Source organism: Ovis canadensis, chromosome X (genome assembly GCF_042477335.2).
Source record: "Ovis canadensis isolate MfBH-ARS-UI-01 breed Bighorn chromosome X, ARS-UI_OviCan_v2, whole genome shotgun sequence".
NCBI lineage: Eukaryota > Metazoa > Chordata > Mammalia > Artiodactyla > Bovidae > Ovis > Ovis canadensis.
In genome coordinates this window covers 27,817,118-27,832,628 of record NC_091727.1, presented here as the reverse complement: position 1 = coordinate 27,832,628, position 15,511 = coordinate 27,817,118, and the positions used below count along the sequence as shown (strand labels likewise).

At 42.0% G+C, this 15,511-nt stretch overlaps 2 protein-coding genes across 2 annotated transcripts; both read right to left on the bottom strand.

Annotated features, from left to right (window-relative positions):
• Positions 1-435: 435 nt before the first annotated feature.
• Positions 436-1,473, bottom strand: LOC138930670 (melanoma-associated antigen B10-like). Its single transcript, XM_070291164.1, has one exon. It carries the CDS (start codon positions 1,471-1,473, stop codon positions 436-438), a length of 1,038 nt encoding a protein of 345 aa, XP_070147265.1.
• A 12,874-nt stretch (positions 1,474-14,347) lies between these two features.
• Positions 14,348-15,298, bottom strand: LOC138930669 (melanoma-associated antigen B10-like). The gene is made up of 2 exons (XM_070291163.1): positions 15,224-15,298; positions 14,348-15,112 (listed from the first exon to the last, which is right to left on the bottom strand). The coding sequence occupies exons 1-2, from the start codon at positions 15,296-15,298 to the stop codon at positions 14,348-14,350; spliced, it is 840 nt and encodes a 279-aa protein (XP_070147264.1).
• Positions 15,299-15,511: the final 213 nt, after the last annotated feature.

Sequence of the window (15,511 nt, the reverse complement as noted above, 5' to 3'; positions counted from 1 at the left end):
GAACAAGAAAATATAAGGAATAAGGGAAAACAAGAATTCACCATCTTTTACTTGTTTCTTTTTTTTTTTTTTTTGATCCCAACTATTTTACCTCTAATTTCTTTTACATTTCTAAGGAAATGCCTATTCCAATGCTATCTTTTCTTATTCCAGATCACTAAAAAAGATGGAAGGTTGTTTGTTTAATTTGTTTAACAAAATAGCAAAACTATTACTCTTAAATTTCATAAACAACATTAAGTATGTAAGCAATATCATTCATACATTTAGATTCTGAACTAAAGTTTTTTTTTTTAAACAACATTTGAAACATTTTTTAAGCAACATTTAAAAACTTTCAACAACAAAACATAAACCTGTAAGTTATTCAAATATGCTATGCAGTGTGATCCCTTTAAGTGCCCACACTACTTAAGGACAATGCTTCAGATTTCACTACAGGTGAGGGAAGCTGCCTTGGCCACTGGCCCCAGAATGCACACTGGCCAGGGCACTGGTGCGAAGCATGGCTGCAAATCTGGCTCGGGCTCTCTCTTCTTCATCCCTCAAAGCCTCTTCATACCAGGATGGGAAGGCACTGGGGACCGTATCATGAATGTTGGCCAAGAATTCAAGAACTTTCATTTTGCTGGTTTCAGCATGGGCTCTCGGGCCCCACAGGAACTCATAGCGTGGAGGATCACTGTTGGGCACCTGGCGGTATTCCAGATACCTTTCCTGCACCAGATCTTTGGTGATGAGCTTCTTGGGTTCCCCATGGATGAAGTGCTTCCTTCCAGCATATATCCCCATCACATTGAGCACCTCCCAGACATCCTCCTCGGTGGCACAGTTGCCCTTCATGAAGATCACACAGAGGATGGTCATAAGGAGGCCGGTCTTGGGCATGATCTCCTCACCCCACAGTCTGCCATCACTGGTGCACTGAAATTTGCTGACAAGGGCATAGCAATGAGTGGTGGGGTTAACTTCCTTCACCTCAATGCCAAAGGCCAGCACCATCAGCTCAGAAGCTTTCTTGAGGATCACAGTGAAGTGCTTCTTGTACTTTTTGATGACATGCTTAATCATATCTTCTTTGGTAATGGACTCTCTCAGATTATACTTGTGCAGCAGAAATTGCACCAACAGAATTGCCTTCTCGTCTAGAGGCGTTCTACAGGAAAACTCAGTGCTGGGTAATGCCTGGGAGGTGCTTGGTTTTTCATCTTGGCTCTTAGCACCATCATCAGATCTGGTGCATGAAGCACCTGCAGAAGTAGTAGAAGGGGCTCTCCCAGACCCCTGGGATTTTCTATCTGACCCAGAAGCAGAGGAGCTCTGGACATTACCACCAAGCAGAGGGGTAGGGGAAAAGGGGAACTCTTCTTCCTCTACTGCAGAGGCCTGGGCATCTTGGAGATGCTGAGCCTCACTCCGGGCCTGTTGGCGTTTCTCACGGGCACGGAGCTTACTCTTTTGCCCCCGAGGCATGATGACACAGATCAGGGACAGCAGGCAGGAGTGTGGGCAGGAAGACAGACAATGAGGGCACCTGGAGGAGGGAGGAGATGCTGTGAGCGCCTTCAACAGGGAGATTCCTCCCTGGCTTTAACCAAGATCACCTTTGCAGGTTTGTGTGAGGTTACTGCTCTAGAACCCACAAGGCTCCCTGATCAGCTTGCCCCCTGAGACTCCTAAAGATAAGTCAGTGTGGCAGGCTGGCAGGTCTAGGCTCTGTGAGGTACGGTCTAAAATCTTCTCAGTTCACATTTAGAATCATCCTGTCAACTGTTGCAGGGCCCGGCCATCCTCCCCTCTGCTGCTCTGAAGCTAAACTGCTTTCAAAAATGCCCTTCCGTCCCTGAGACCCTCCCGTCCCTGAGGAGGAAATGTAGGAAAGTCTTAGTTGGCGACCCCTGCTGGGGCCTGCCAGAACTGGCAACAGGAGCAGGGTTTGATGGGACCCCCTTCGTCTTGGACTATTAGGGTCTTCAGTTGTCACTCATGTCTCCTCGTCCCGCCCCCCAACACACACACACACAGCACCCCCGCCCCGCCCCTCCCCTCCACCAGACCGAGACCCGTCCCTCCCGTAGTTTGACAGCCTGACCCGGGGCCTCCCAGGGGAGACCGCAGGGACAGTGAGTGTGTGTGCCCGGTTTAGCGTACCCTTGCTCAGGCTGCTCTCCTTAACTCCAAATAAAGGCTGGGATGTTTTCCGCTTTTGATCTGAGACCATTAGCCTCAGATCAAAGGCTTCGTTTCCTGAGACCTCAACGTAGAATTGAGGGGCTGTTGGGCCTAACGGCTATGCCATGGGCCTCTTAGCGCGCGGCAGATCAGAGCGGAGTTCTGTGATGTCACCTCTGTTCTAGGGAAGCGTATTTCCACAATTCTAAGCCTCGCCTCTCCCCTCCAGAGACCTAAGACCCTGGAGGTGGAAGTCAGCCCATACCTCCTGCTGACAGCTCTGCCCTGGGCTTCCCAGGAGTGAAAGCAGGGACGAGGCTGTGTGCGGGTCCCTCTATATGTGGGGGGAGATTGTTGCGTCATTCCTCAAGGTGGAGACAGGGAGTAGGGTGTCCTCTTAGCTGCTTCTTCAAAGGCTTCCTGGGTAATACTCTCTGAAAACTCTGAGCTGTTTCCCTACTGCAAACTTTACAGAAAATAACAAGTCCTAAACTAGATACCCTGGTGGTTCAGATGGTAAGGCGTCTGCCCGCAATGCGGGCGACCCGGGTTTGATCCCTGGGTTGGGAAGATCTCCTGGAGAAAAAAATGGCAACCCACTCCAGTATTCTTGCCTGGAGAATCCCACGGACAGAGGAGCCTGGTAGGCTACAGTCCATGGGGGCGCAAAGAGTCGGACTGAGCGACTTCACTTTCACTTTCACTTTCAGGCTAGCTACCAGACAGGAAAGTTGCAGTGCAAGGCAGGTTCCCAGGACGAACGGCAGGCTGTAAGAGAAAAAGCACATTGGCCCATAGCCATTTGTTCGCCAGCCATACGTAGACTTTGGGGAAACTTCTACTTTAAAAGTTCTACTTTCTAAGGAGAAAAGGCTAAGTTACAGAATTTTGTGAGACTCAGATCTTTTGTATTACTAACATTGCACAGTCCAGTGTGGCCACTTTATTTTTTGACTTTCATTCATACTAAGAAATATATTTACATCGCTAACAAGTGGGTGTGTGTATGCATTTTTTTCATGAAAGAATACCTATCCTTGTTAAGTGTGATTCATTCTTTCCATTCTTTATATTTGATCATAATAGTAACTTTAAAAAAAATATCAGTCCTCATCCTCTAAAGAGGTTTCAGGTGGTTACTGCGCAGCCTCTGGACTCACACTGTTAAAAACAATACCAAACTTTGGTTGCCATCCAGTCAGGTGGGCTCTGAGGAGATGCCTCAGGTTCCTTCAGTGAAGCAGTAGAAATCCATGGTCCCAAGTCACAGTGAAATAAACCACAGGCTGAACCTTAAAATCTTTCCTCCAACCAATCCTGTTGTCTGCCTCTCTTGCAGGCTACAGACCTGTCTCAACTTCAGGGCATGCCCCCGCCAGCCCACACTCAGGTTCTAGTTCAACACAGACTTAGTCTCTCCCAGGGGGTTCTCATTTATGTTGTTTTGTTGCTGGTATTGTTCTTTTCATTCTGGTTTTTATAGTTTCTCCAGGATTGAGTTTAGGAAACAGCAGCCCAAGTCTGCTTGCCATCTTGGCAGCTACATATGAGGCAGTGTATTAACATGCATAGGCTGCTGTAACAAAATACCACTGACTGAGTGTCTTAACAACATAAATTTATTTTCTCACAGTTCTGGAGGCTAGTAATTCCAGTAAGAGGTGCTGGCAGACTCAGTTTCTGTTAAGAGCTCTCCTCTTGACTTTTTGCTGTTCTCACAGGTTGGATGGCATCACCGACTCAATGGACATGAGTTTGTGTAAACTCCAGAAGTTGGTGATGGATAGGGAGGTCCATGGGGTCGCAAGAGTCGGACACGACTGAGTGACTGAACTGAACTGGAACTGAACACAGGGACTCTTCTCTGTAAATAAACAGAGGAAGAGTGATATCTAGTATCACTTCCTCTTCCTTTAAGAACAGCAGCCTAATTGGATTATTGCCCCATTGTTATGACCTCATTTAACTTTAATAATCTCCTTAAAGACCCTGTTTTCAAATACAATCACAAGGGTGGGTTAGGGCTTCAGCATATGAATTAGGGGTAGGGATGGGGGTGGGTCACAATTCAGTTCACTGCAAGTAGTAAATCTGTAGTTTAAGGGGAATTGGCATATTTACACTATTCTTTCCCCTATGAATAAACCTAGTGTTCTTCTTTATTTATTTGGGATTTCTTTCTCTATCAGTACATTTTTATAGTTGCCTCCAAAAAGACTGTACATTTTTGTTAAATTTCTTTTTAGGTTAAGTTTTGGATATTGCTGCTGTTATGGATAATGCTGCTGTTAAATTTTCTATTTACTTATTCTAATTAGCTATTGATTTTGTGTGGCCAGGCTCCTGATTTTGGTATAGTAATCTTATATACAACAGCTTTTGGAGTCTCTTACTCACTTGAGTATTTTGTGCACTGGTTCCTTTGGATTTTCTAATTAAAGGCTCATATTGTTGCCGTTTATTATCTCTGTCTTTTCAACACTGAGTGGCCAGTTAGCTCCCCATATGGTCCACAGAACGAACTCTGTTTTGGGGGATTTCCTGGTGGCTCAGACGGTAAAGAGTCTGCCTGCAATGTGGGACACCTGGGTTCGATCCATGGGTCAGGAAGATCCAGTGGAGAAGTAAATGGCAACCCACTTCAGTATTCTTACCTGGAAAACCCCATGGATGGAGGAGCCTGGCAAGCTAAATACTGTGGGGTTGCAAAGAATAGGCACAACTGAGTGACTTCATTTTTTTCAATATTCCTTCCTCTTATTTATTTTGATATTCTTATTCCTCTAGTTATATATTCCAGGCCATTTTTAAGCAGTAGAAATAGTACCATAACATCTGTGTCTTTGTTCTGACTTTGATGCTTCTAACATTTCACATTTATCTAAGTTTGCTGTAGATTTTAGGAAATGAAAATTCTCTTCAAATGTTATTTTACTAAAGGTTTTTTTTTTTTTTTTTTACTGTGGTGTTAAGTATTTTTCAAAGCTTTTTCTACACCCCTGGACATGATCCAATGCATTTTATCCTCTAATCTGTTAATGTCAAGAAATTCCAGTTGACAGTTTTTTGTAATGTTATAATAGCTTTGCATTTCTTGAACTCAGCCTCTCTATTCACTTCTATATTAGATATGCCATGAATTTATTTACTGTAGTCGATGCCTCTATGTAACTGAGATTAGCTCAAGTGAATTTTTTTTCCCTTGGGATGTCATTATCTGGTCTCTGTATCAAGGTCAGCACACCTGTTAAAATGAGTTTAGTAATTTCTCATCAACAGATTACTGGAGAAAGAAAATGTGGTATAAAGATATGATATTTAGAATGAACATTTTTGCCAGAGAAATTATTAATGGTATATAGCCACAGAGAGAAGAGTAAAATGGACCCAATATACCTGACACTCATAATCAACAATCATCAATAGTTAGAAGGTAAACACAATAGTTTAGTGGTAACTGTTGATCCAGTTAACATTTGTTAGGTTTTTACTTTATAGAATTTGAAATTTCCAGATAAGGAATTTAAATAACTTTGAATACTATTCTATTTAAAATAAAATCACATAAAATGCTCAGTTAATACCAGAGAAAACACACACACACACACACACACACAAAGGATATAGAAAATAGCAAATGCAACGAATAGAAAACAGTTACACAAATAGTAGGTTTTAGTAAAAGTATATCAATAATCACTTTAAATGTGAATACTCTAAATACACCAGTTAAAAGGCAGAAATTGTCAGATCAGATAAAAAAGACTCAATTGTATGCTGTCTCCAAGAAACCCATTTGTATATCAAGACTCTGATAGGAAAAAGCAAAGAATGAGGGATGTTAGGATAGTGAAACTCTTCTGTATGATACTGTAATGTTGGATACATATCATTGGTATCTGTCAAAATCTTTAAGGCCTATACAATACAGAGAGTGAATACTAATGTAAACTATTGACTTTAGTTAATAATATTATATTAATATTAGTTTATTAATTATAATATAGATACAGATGGACAGATATATAAATAATTATAGCTATATGTGCATAAATGGGCTAGTATTGCAGACATTTTCTAAGCTGTATCTTCTGAGAGGGCTTAGAAGCAAAAAGACTAATAGCAATGGAACAACATGAGCAGGAAAACAAACCTAATATTGGATTATAACCCAAAATATAAAATAAATATCCATGAGTTTATATCACCATAAATAAGTGACTGAATAAATAAATCAGAGAGAATAGAAACATCTTATGTAGAGAATAATACCAAACAATTTATATGGCTATTCCACTCTCAAGGAGAGGGGCATAACTCCCCACCCCTTAAGTGTCGGCTGAACATAGTCATTTCTTTTCAAAGAGTACTGTATGGAAAGGAGAGTGAAACAATAATTATACAGTAGAGAAATTTGACAAACACTACCTTAGGTAGGTGAACAAGGTGAGATCATCAGTTGTTAAGTCATGTTGATAATGTACCCTTGATATGATGAAAATGACAGTTTATTCCTGAGGCCTTCCTCATCAGGACCCATAATGCCAGTCTAATCATGAGAAAAATATCAAAGACATACCAAAAGTAGGACCTTCTTAAAAATACTTGACAAATACTCCTCCAAACTGTCAAGGTCATCAAAAATAAGGAAAATATGATAAACTGTCACATCTAGAGGAGCCTAGGAGAAGTGATGTCTAAATGCAATGTACTATTGTTGATGGGATGTTGGGCCAGAAAAAGGACATTAGGGGGAAAAATGAAGGAAAACTGAATGGTATGGACTTTTGCTACTAATAAAGTATCAATAGGTTCAGTGGGCTTCCCAGGTGTGTGTGTGTGCATGCCCCTGTCCATGTGCTCAGTTGTCTTCGACTCTTCGCAACCCCATGGACTGTAGTCCACCAGGCTCCTCTGTTCATGGAATTTTCCAGGCAAGAATACTGGAGTAAGTTGCCATTTCCTACTCTAGGGGATCTTCCCGACCCAGGGATCAAACTTGTGTCTCTTCCTACTCCTGTACTGGCAGGCCAGTTCTTTACCACTGAGCCACCTGGGAATCTGTCTGCCAATGCAGGAGATGCAGGTTCGATACCTGGGTTAAGAAGACCCCCTGGAGAAGGAAATGGCTACTTACTCTAGTATTTTTGCCTGCAAAATCCCATGGACAGAGGAGCCTGGTGGGCTACTGTCCATAGGGTCTCAAAGAATCAAACACGACTGAGCATGCACAGACATGTCAACCCCAAAGTCTCATTCTGCATTATTTGCAGTGATTCTCTCTACCCAATCTGTAAAATGTTTACACACCAAGGGCCATATGTCTACCCCAGAGAGTATCTGGTGGCAACAGACCACCAGATATCTGCCTTATGGCTGCAAAGAACTCAGGAACTCAGGGAAGCAGTCTAAGGTAGGGATAAGTAAGTAGGTAAGTGTTAGTCACTGAAATGTGTCCGACTCTTTGTGACCCTCCATGGACTGCAGCCTGCCAGGTTTCTCTCTCAATGGAATTCTCCAAGTAAGAATACTGGAGTGGGTAGCCATTCCCTTCTCCAGGGGATGTTCCCAACCCAGCGATCGAACTTGAGTCTCCTACATTGCAGGCAGCTTTTTTACTGTCTGACCACCAGGGAAGCCCAAGGTGGGGATAGCATCTAGATTATTTTTTAATGTTCTAGCTCTAGATTCAGTGCTGGAAGTGCTCTGTACACAGAGAAAATGGCTTTTGTCCTCAGGCATGAAGACAGCTATCAGTTCTGGTACACTGGCCAGGATGCACAGGACCACCAGAGGAGTGATAAGGGGTAGGTCTCTAAGTATCTCTCAATATTCATTAATGTTATCACTGAATGACACGGGAGCTAGCTGTACTCTGCCTGACAGTGAGCAAGGAGGATTCTAAGGTAGGGAGGGGTATCAGGCATATCTCTGGTCATTTCAACCAGTAGATCTACCCACTCAGATTGCTCTGCAACTTCAAGCTGATAATGATTCATAGATTTTCCAAGCCTTTTCGCAGAAGTTGTCCACGACCCTCCAAGGTTCCACATATTCTCTCCTTTTGTTCCCTTTACCACTATGTGCTGAAGTCCAAATTTAGAACTCTGACTGCCAGCCTGCCCTGGGCTATCAGGACTTGTTTTAGTATGTCGCCCTCCTCATGGACTCTGGAAATTTCTTTACCCACCATGCCTCCTTGTCATTACTAGTTGAAAATATCCTGTCTAGACTCTTCTCAGGGATCTAGTCATTCTAACCAAATCCTTGCTTCTTTTTTTTTTTTTTAATTTTTTTTTTATTTTTTTTTTAATTTTAAAATCTTTAATTCTTACATGCGTTCCCAAACATGACCCCCCCCTCCCACCTCCCTCCCCACAACATCTCTCTGGGTCATCCCCATGCACCAGCCCCAAGCATGCTGCACCCTACGTCAGACATGGACTGGCGATTCAATTCTTACATGATAGTATACATGTTAGAATTCCCATTCTCCCAAATCATCCCACCCTCTCCCTCTCCCTCTGAGTCCAAAAGTCCGTTATACACATCTGTGTCTTTTTTCCTGTCTTGCATACAGGGTCATCATTGCCATCTTCCTAAATTCCATATATATGTGTTAGTATATCCTTGCTTCTTAAAGTAATTGGAAAGAATCTTACTGACAGAGAATTTAAAAACACGCACCCAGAGATATACTTTGTACTCAATATACTTTGCAAAAATCCTGCTTTGTATGGATGAGGAATTTATTAATGAGTGATAGTTTTCAATAAAATAATTAGAAAATGGAAATACAAAATAACATTGAGGATATATATATATATATATTCACATAAAAGATTGATCTATGTTTAAAATTGATTGAATAAAATGCCTGAGTTTATGATACTCACATACATTAATATGTGAGAGTATAAATTGGTACATATTATTTAAACAGAATAGCAGTGATATTCATAAAAACTTACAATCAACACAGTATTTCTGCTTCAATCCAATGTTTATTTCTATGTCTTTCCTATAAGAAAATAGCCACATTTGCCCAATAACATGTTTAATGATGTTGGTATCAGTTCTATTAGTTATAGCAATAAATGGAAAACAACATATGTGCCCATCAGAAGGAGAATGGTTAATTGTGGCACATACACACTTTAGAATTTTTGGAAGTAGAAGAGTGAGATAGATCTATACCTGCTTTCATGGAAAGATCCTGCACTCATCTCATTAAGTGACAAGGACAAGTAGCAAAATAATACATACATTATTATCCATGCATGTTAAAACCTCACACTGAATATTCCTACTTTATATTATGTAAGAAAAAAGCCCAGAATATATTTTAATGTAAATACAACATTTAAAAATTAGGGTTACTTCTGCATAAGACTGAATTTTAGAGATTGAAATAAGGAATGAGATTCGGATTTATCCATATTTTTCAATAATTTTTAACATCAAGAACATATGCACTATTTCTATTGTAATCAGTATATTTAAATAAGACGGGCAACACAAATAGTAGTGTATGTTATTCATGTGGTATCTGCTAGCAGGAATGTAGGAAGTAGCCTGAAACCTGAATGACACTACAAAAGTTTCTCTGTCTTATACATAAAGCTTGCCTTGAGTTAGCCAGTGTCTCTGCTGTCAGGTAACCCAAGGATCTAGGCTGCTTCCACCATGAGGATCCATATCTCAACACAGACTTTGCACATTTGCTGCTGAATTGAACAGAAAGCATCGAGGTAGCACACTGTCAAATGCCTTGATCTGAAAAGAACAAACATCTTTCTGTTCATATTTCAGTGGCAAGGGTAATCACAAAATCCTTTCTAACACAAGTGGACTGGACAATTCAGTGTCCCTATGTGTCCAGGGAGCAGAGCAAGACAAATGTGATGAGCACGTGTAGTCTCTCCACAAACAGAGTAGGAGATTATCAGTAAAGTACACTTACAATGTGTATATAAAAGCCCTCTTCATTCTTGGAGAAGTTTCTGAGAAAGCAAAAATTACCTTGAAACACTCCAACTTTTTCTAGTGCCCACTATGTGACAGGTGTTTTCAGATACAGTTCAGTTCAGTTCAGTCTCTCAGTCATGTCTGACTCTTTATGACCCCATGGACTGCAGCACTCCAGGCTTCCCTGTCCATCACTACTTCCCGGAGTTTATGCAAACTCATGTCCATCGAGTCGATGATGCCATCCAACCATCTCATCCTCTGTCATCCCCTTCTCCAAATTTTCTAAATGACACTGTAAATCTTAGCAGGGAAGGGTCATCTTTGGTCACTAAATAGTACCGTTCTGCACTTACCTTTAGAGTAGTCTCAATCCGAGACTTTTCTTCTTCCTTTGGTACATGGTCAAAAATCACAACTAGTGAGCCTCTGCTGCCCATCACTTGATGAACATGCCTGAACGCTTGTACAGGTGTCTTTAGGCACACTGGAAAACCAGGGTTTTCCTCTGAGGCAGATACAGACGAAAGTCAGGAAAATGATGGTTTTTTTTTTTTTCTGTTTTCTTCTGAAAGGTGGCATGTCTCCCGGAGAGACATTTTCGGTAGACTGAATAATTGCTCCATGAAGATGCCCATACCCTTATCCCTGAAACCTGTGAATATGTTATGTTACATGGCCAAAGGCACTTTGCAGATTTGGTAAGGTTATGCAACCAACTTTCAAATAAAGATACTGGATTACCTGGGCAGACCAAATCTAATAACATGACACCTAACAAGCAGAGAACTTTCTCTGGCTTGCTGCAGAAGAGAGATGCAGCAGACAGGAAAGTTAGAGAAATGCCAAGCATGAGAAGGATTCAGTTAAACTGCTGACTCAAAATATACGGGCCCACATGTGAGGACTGGGGAGAGGCCTGGAGAAACTATGGCAGGTCCAGCTAACAGTCAGCAAGGAAATAGGGCCTTGGTATTATTATCACAAAGAACTAGATTCTGCCAAAACTTGAATAGTTTTGGAAGGAAATTCTTCCCAGAACACTTAAGGAGAGGTCTGGCAGCTGAAAGCTTAACTTCGGCCTTGTGAAACCCAGAACAGAGAAACCAGCAGAAGCAACTTGGATTTCTCACTCACAGACATGTGAGATCATAAATGTGTCTTGTTGTTGACTGCTAAATCTGTGGCGATTTGTGGAATACTAGCATAACCTCCTGGAAGGGCTACAGGGTCTGTTAGAATCCAGTCTCTGCAGATTGTTGTGACACAATGACTTCCTTGGTCCTTCATCCACCACTTACAAAGGAGGCTTTGGTTCTTGGTCACTTAGTTAAACTTACTCATCAGTGTGCAGATTCAGTGGCCAGTCTCAAATGAGTCAGTTGATTAATTTTTTTTTTCTAACCTCATCTGCCTTCTAAAACCTTATTTTTGTTGTTTAGTCTAAGTTGTGTCTAACTCTTTGCAACCCCATGGACTGCAGTGCACCAGGCTTTTGTCCTTCACTGTCTCTGGAAGAACCAGTAGATTCTGTGCCTAATCTACTAGTAAGCCAATTAAGAGAAAAAACTTTTGAGTATGGTGGAAGCACCCAGAGCAGATGAGCAGACTTCTAAACTTCAACTCCACGCTTAACAATAGTGCTTGGGGCTGCTGCTTTCGGAGAGATTCCATGCTGAGGATGGGACAGATAGGGGATGTCTGCAGGGAGTTGGAATGCTCTAAATCAGGGGAAAGGTGGGTGATTCTGGGCTTTCTGTTCTACTGGGAGCAGAGTACAGCCTTACCAAAGGAAGCAGGGGAGAGCTAGACAGTAGGTCAGGATCCAGATATGGACATATGGGTACACTGAGGAAAACTCAGGGGAAGCGCCATGTCATTTGGAAAGGGCTGGATCTGGTACCATGTACCAGCGCTGGGTAGAGTCAGCTCTAAAAGAACCCTGTGGATAGGGGCAGGAGAACCTTAGGCAAATATAGGCCATAGAGAGTCCCCACTCAGTGTTTAGTTCTCATTTTCACCTTGTTAATAAACCTGGGTTTAGTCCACTGGCTGCAGATGCCTTCTTTTTGTATTTCCCAGGAGATATCATACAGTAATGAGGAGACATGAATTAAAAGATAGAAAGTTGGCCTCAAGTTGCGAGTGGTGGAACAGTGTAGGCTGTAGAGGAATTCAGATCAGGGTGCTAGTCCCAGTTCTGTCACTTACATGCCAGGTGAACTGAAGAAAATAGCAGAATTCTGTGAGCCTCAGATTCTTCATCTGTGAAATGGATTTGATAAGTAGTCTTCTTGCTCTTGGTTCACATATATTCACGTAAATAGGAATATTGGAATGTGACTTATATAAGACACTGCCATAGTATCTGGCATGCATTGATTGGATATTGCTAAGTTTTAGTTATTATTATAATTATTTTCCCCCTAAAACCTACAGACCTCCCCCGTTTTTTTCCTTAAATCCAGGAAATAGCATAGAATTTGCAGCTCTCTAGGATATGGCGCAAGAAATCAGCCAATATGTTGTCTAGCATGTTAAACTAAGTTACTTGCTATATATTTTTTTTTAGGATATTTATTTCTGGTGTGGGTGATTCTACCCAGTTTGATGCAACTCAAAACTCCTGGAATTTGTGTCAGAGTTTATTTCCATCCCTCCCTTATATCTTCCCTTCCATCCCAGATGCTTGTGTTTGCAATTATTTTACCTCCCTCACAAATCTAGTTCTTAAGAGTTTACCAAATTACATTCCAGAGAACCTAATTAAAATGTCCATTTATTGGATGGACTGTGTCTCTCCCAGCCCAGGGCAACGACTGCCAGCACAGTGGCTTCAGAGCATCCCACCTCATATAAAACCACTAAACCCACTATGCATCCCTGCTCAGTCACTAAGTCATATCTGACTCTTTGTGACCCCAGGGACTATAGCCCACCAGGCTCCTCTGCCCATGGGATTCTCCAAGCAAGGATACTGGAGCAGGTAGCCATGCCCTTCTCCAGGGAATCTTCCTCACCCAGGGATCAAACCCCAGTCTCCTGCATTGCAGGCGGATTCTTTACCATCTGAGTCAACAGGGAAGCCCCACCTCATATAAGGAACACCCTTATTTCTCAGACACTCCCTTGTTATAATAAACACAAATCACCTATTTTGTGGACTGTGTTCTCCTACACTGGAAAAAGAGCACAGGACCTCTTCCATTCCTGCCCCAGGTGAAGATTGCTCTGCTTTGTACATGATCTTGAAGTAAGTGCTAAAAGCAGCTTTCTATTCCAGGCTTTAGTCTCTTAATCTGAGACAGAGCATCTGAGATTTTAGTCTCTGCCTACCACTTGAACTCACGTGACCTACCACCCAGCTTAATTAAAATTACCTCCCACTGAAGGACTTGCAATTTCCCAAGGTCTCAAACCCCTTTGCCACAGGGTATTTAGACTACTCATGATTAAATACCCCAAGTTCTCACACCATCTTTTGACTTGTCCTTTTAGTTGTAGGGGATATCTTACAATATTCCTTACATCATAGCTGCTCAACACTTTAAAATTCTATAAGAAGGAATGGTTCTTGTTCACCTTAGTATTCCCCATAGTAACAGGTAGCTTTGCAAAGATTAGATGTCTAATTATTGTTGGAGAAAAAAATGGGCCACTGAAAAATAAGTCTAATTTATGACAATATTATTTCTCCTACATTCTTGAATAAGCTAAATATATCCAGATTTATTTCTCTGTGTGTGTGTGTGTGTGTATATATATATATATATAATCTTATAAAACAACAGACTAAAAGTAATAAATGAAACCAAGAATTTTTATCTTTAATTTATCCATTTCTTGACCACAACTATTACAACGCTGAGTTTTTCACATTTCCAAAGTAATGCCTCATCCATTGCCATGTTATCTTATTCCAAATTACTAAGTAAGGTGGAACTTTTCCAGTTATACAAAATAATAAAACTCTTACTCTTAGATCTCACCCATAGCATCAGTGTTTGAACAATATCACTCAGAAATCTGGATTACAAAGCTACTTAAATCTTCTATTAAAAGGAACAATATTTTTAAAATTTTCCAAGATATTGCATAGAACACAAAAACACAAGTATGTTATGCACAGTATTGTCTGCAGCCCCGCCCCAACCTTCTACTACTTAGAACGTGAACTTCTTTTTAACAACAAAGTAAGGAATCTGCCTCAGACTCTTTTGGAGTGGGAGGAACTGCTGGCTATGGCACTGGAGCGGGCCTTGGCCAGGGCTGCAGTACGAGCCTTGGCTGAAGCTCTAGCTTGGGCTCTCTCTTCCTCATCTCTCAAAGCCTCCTCATACAAGGACGGGAAGGCAGTGGGGACCATATTATGGATCTTAGCCATAAACTCTAGCACTTTCATCTTGGTGGTTTCGGCGTGGGCTCTTAAGCCCCACAGGAACTCATAGCACGGAGGATCACTATTGGCCACCTGGCGGTACTCTAGGTACTTCTGCTGCACTAAATCTTTGGTAATGAGCTTCTTAGGCTCCCCAAAAATGAAGTGCTTCCTCCCGTTAAATAACCCCATCACATTCAGGGTTTGCCAGACTCGCTCCTCACTAGCACAATTGCCCTGCATGAAGATTACACCCAGAATAGCCATCAGCAGGCCCGTCTTGGGAATCTCGATCCGATTTATCAGCCTTGCATCGCAGCTTACTTCCATTTTGTTGACAAGGATGTAGATGTGCCGGTAGGGATCCACTTCCTTTAGGTCAAGGCCAAAGATCATCTCCATGTGCTCAGCAGCTCTCTGGAGTATCTCAAGGTAGTGACTCCTATACATCTGGATTACTTCTCTCAGCATTTCCGCCTTCCTAATAGGCTCTTTCAAGTTATACTTATACAGCAGGTAATACACCATTATAACCACCTTCTCATCTATATGGCCTCTTTGGATGGACTCAGTATTTGTGGCTCTCTGAAGACCCTGTGGATTGCAATATGACCAAGCAATAAGTGAGCTTTAGGAAATAGCTTTGCAAGAGGAGAAAGAGGAAGGGAACTCTTCTCCCACTCCCACAATGGCCTGAGCACCTACCGGATTCTGGGGCTCAACTTGGGCCTGGTGGCGTCTCTCACGGGCACGAAGCTTACTCTTCTGACCCCGAGGCATGATGACTTCCAACAAAGGCAGCAGGCAAGTGGGCAGGTGACTGAGTGACCTAAAGGAAAGAAGATGAGATTGTTGGGCCATGTCAACAGGTAGATAAATACCGCCTAGGCCTCTACTGAAGGCTGGGTCTACAGGTTTCCTTGAGGGCAATGTCCTACGAGCCCTTATTCTCTGATTTGCCTCTGCCCTGAGGACTCTGTGGAAATAACCAGG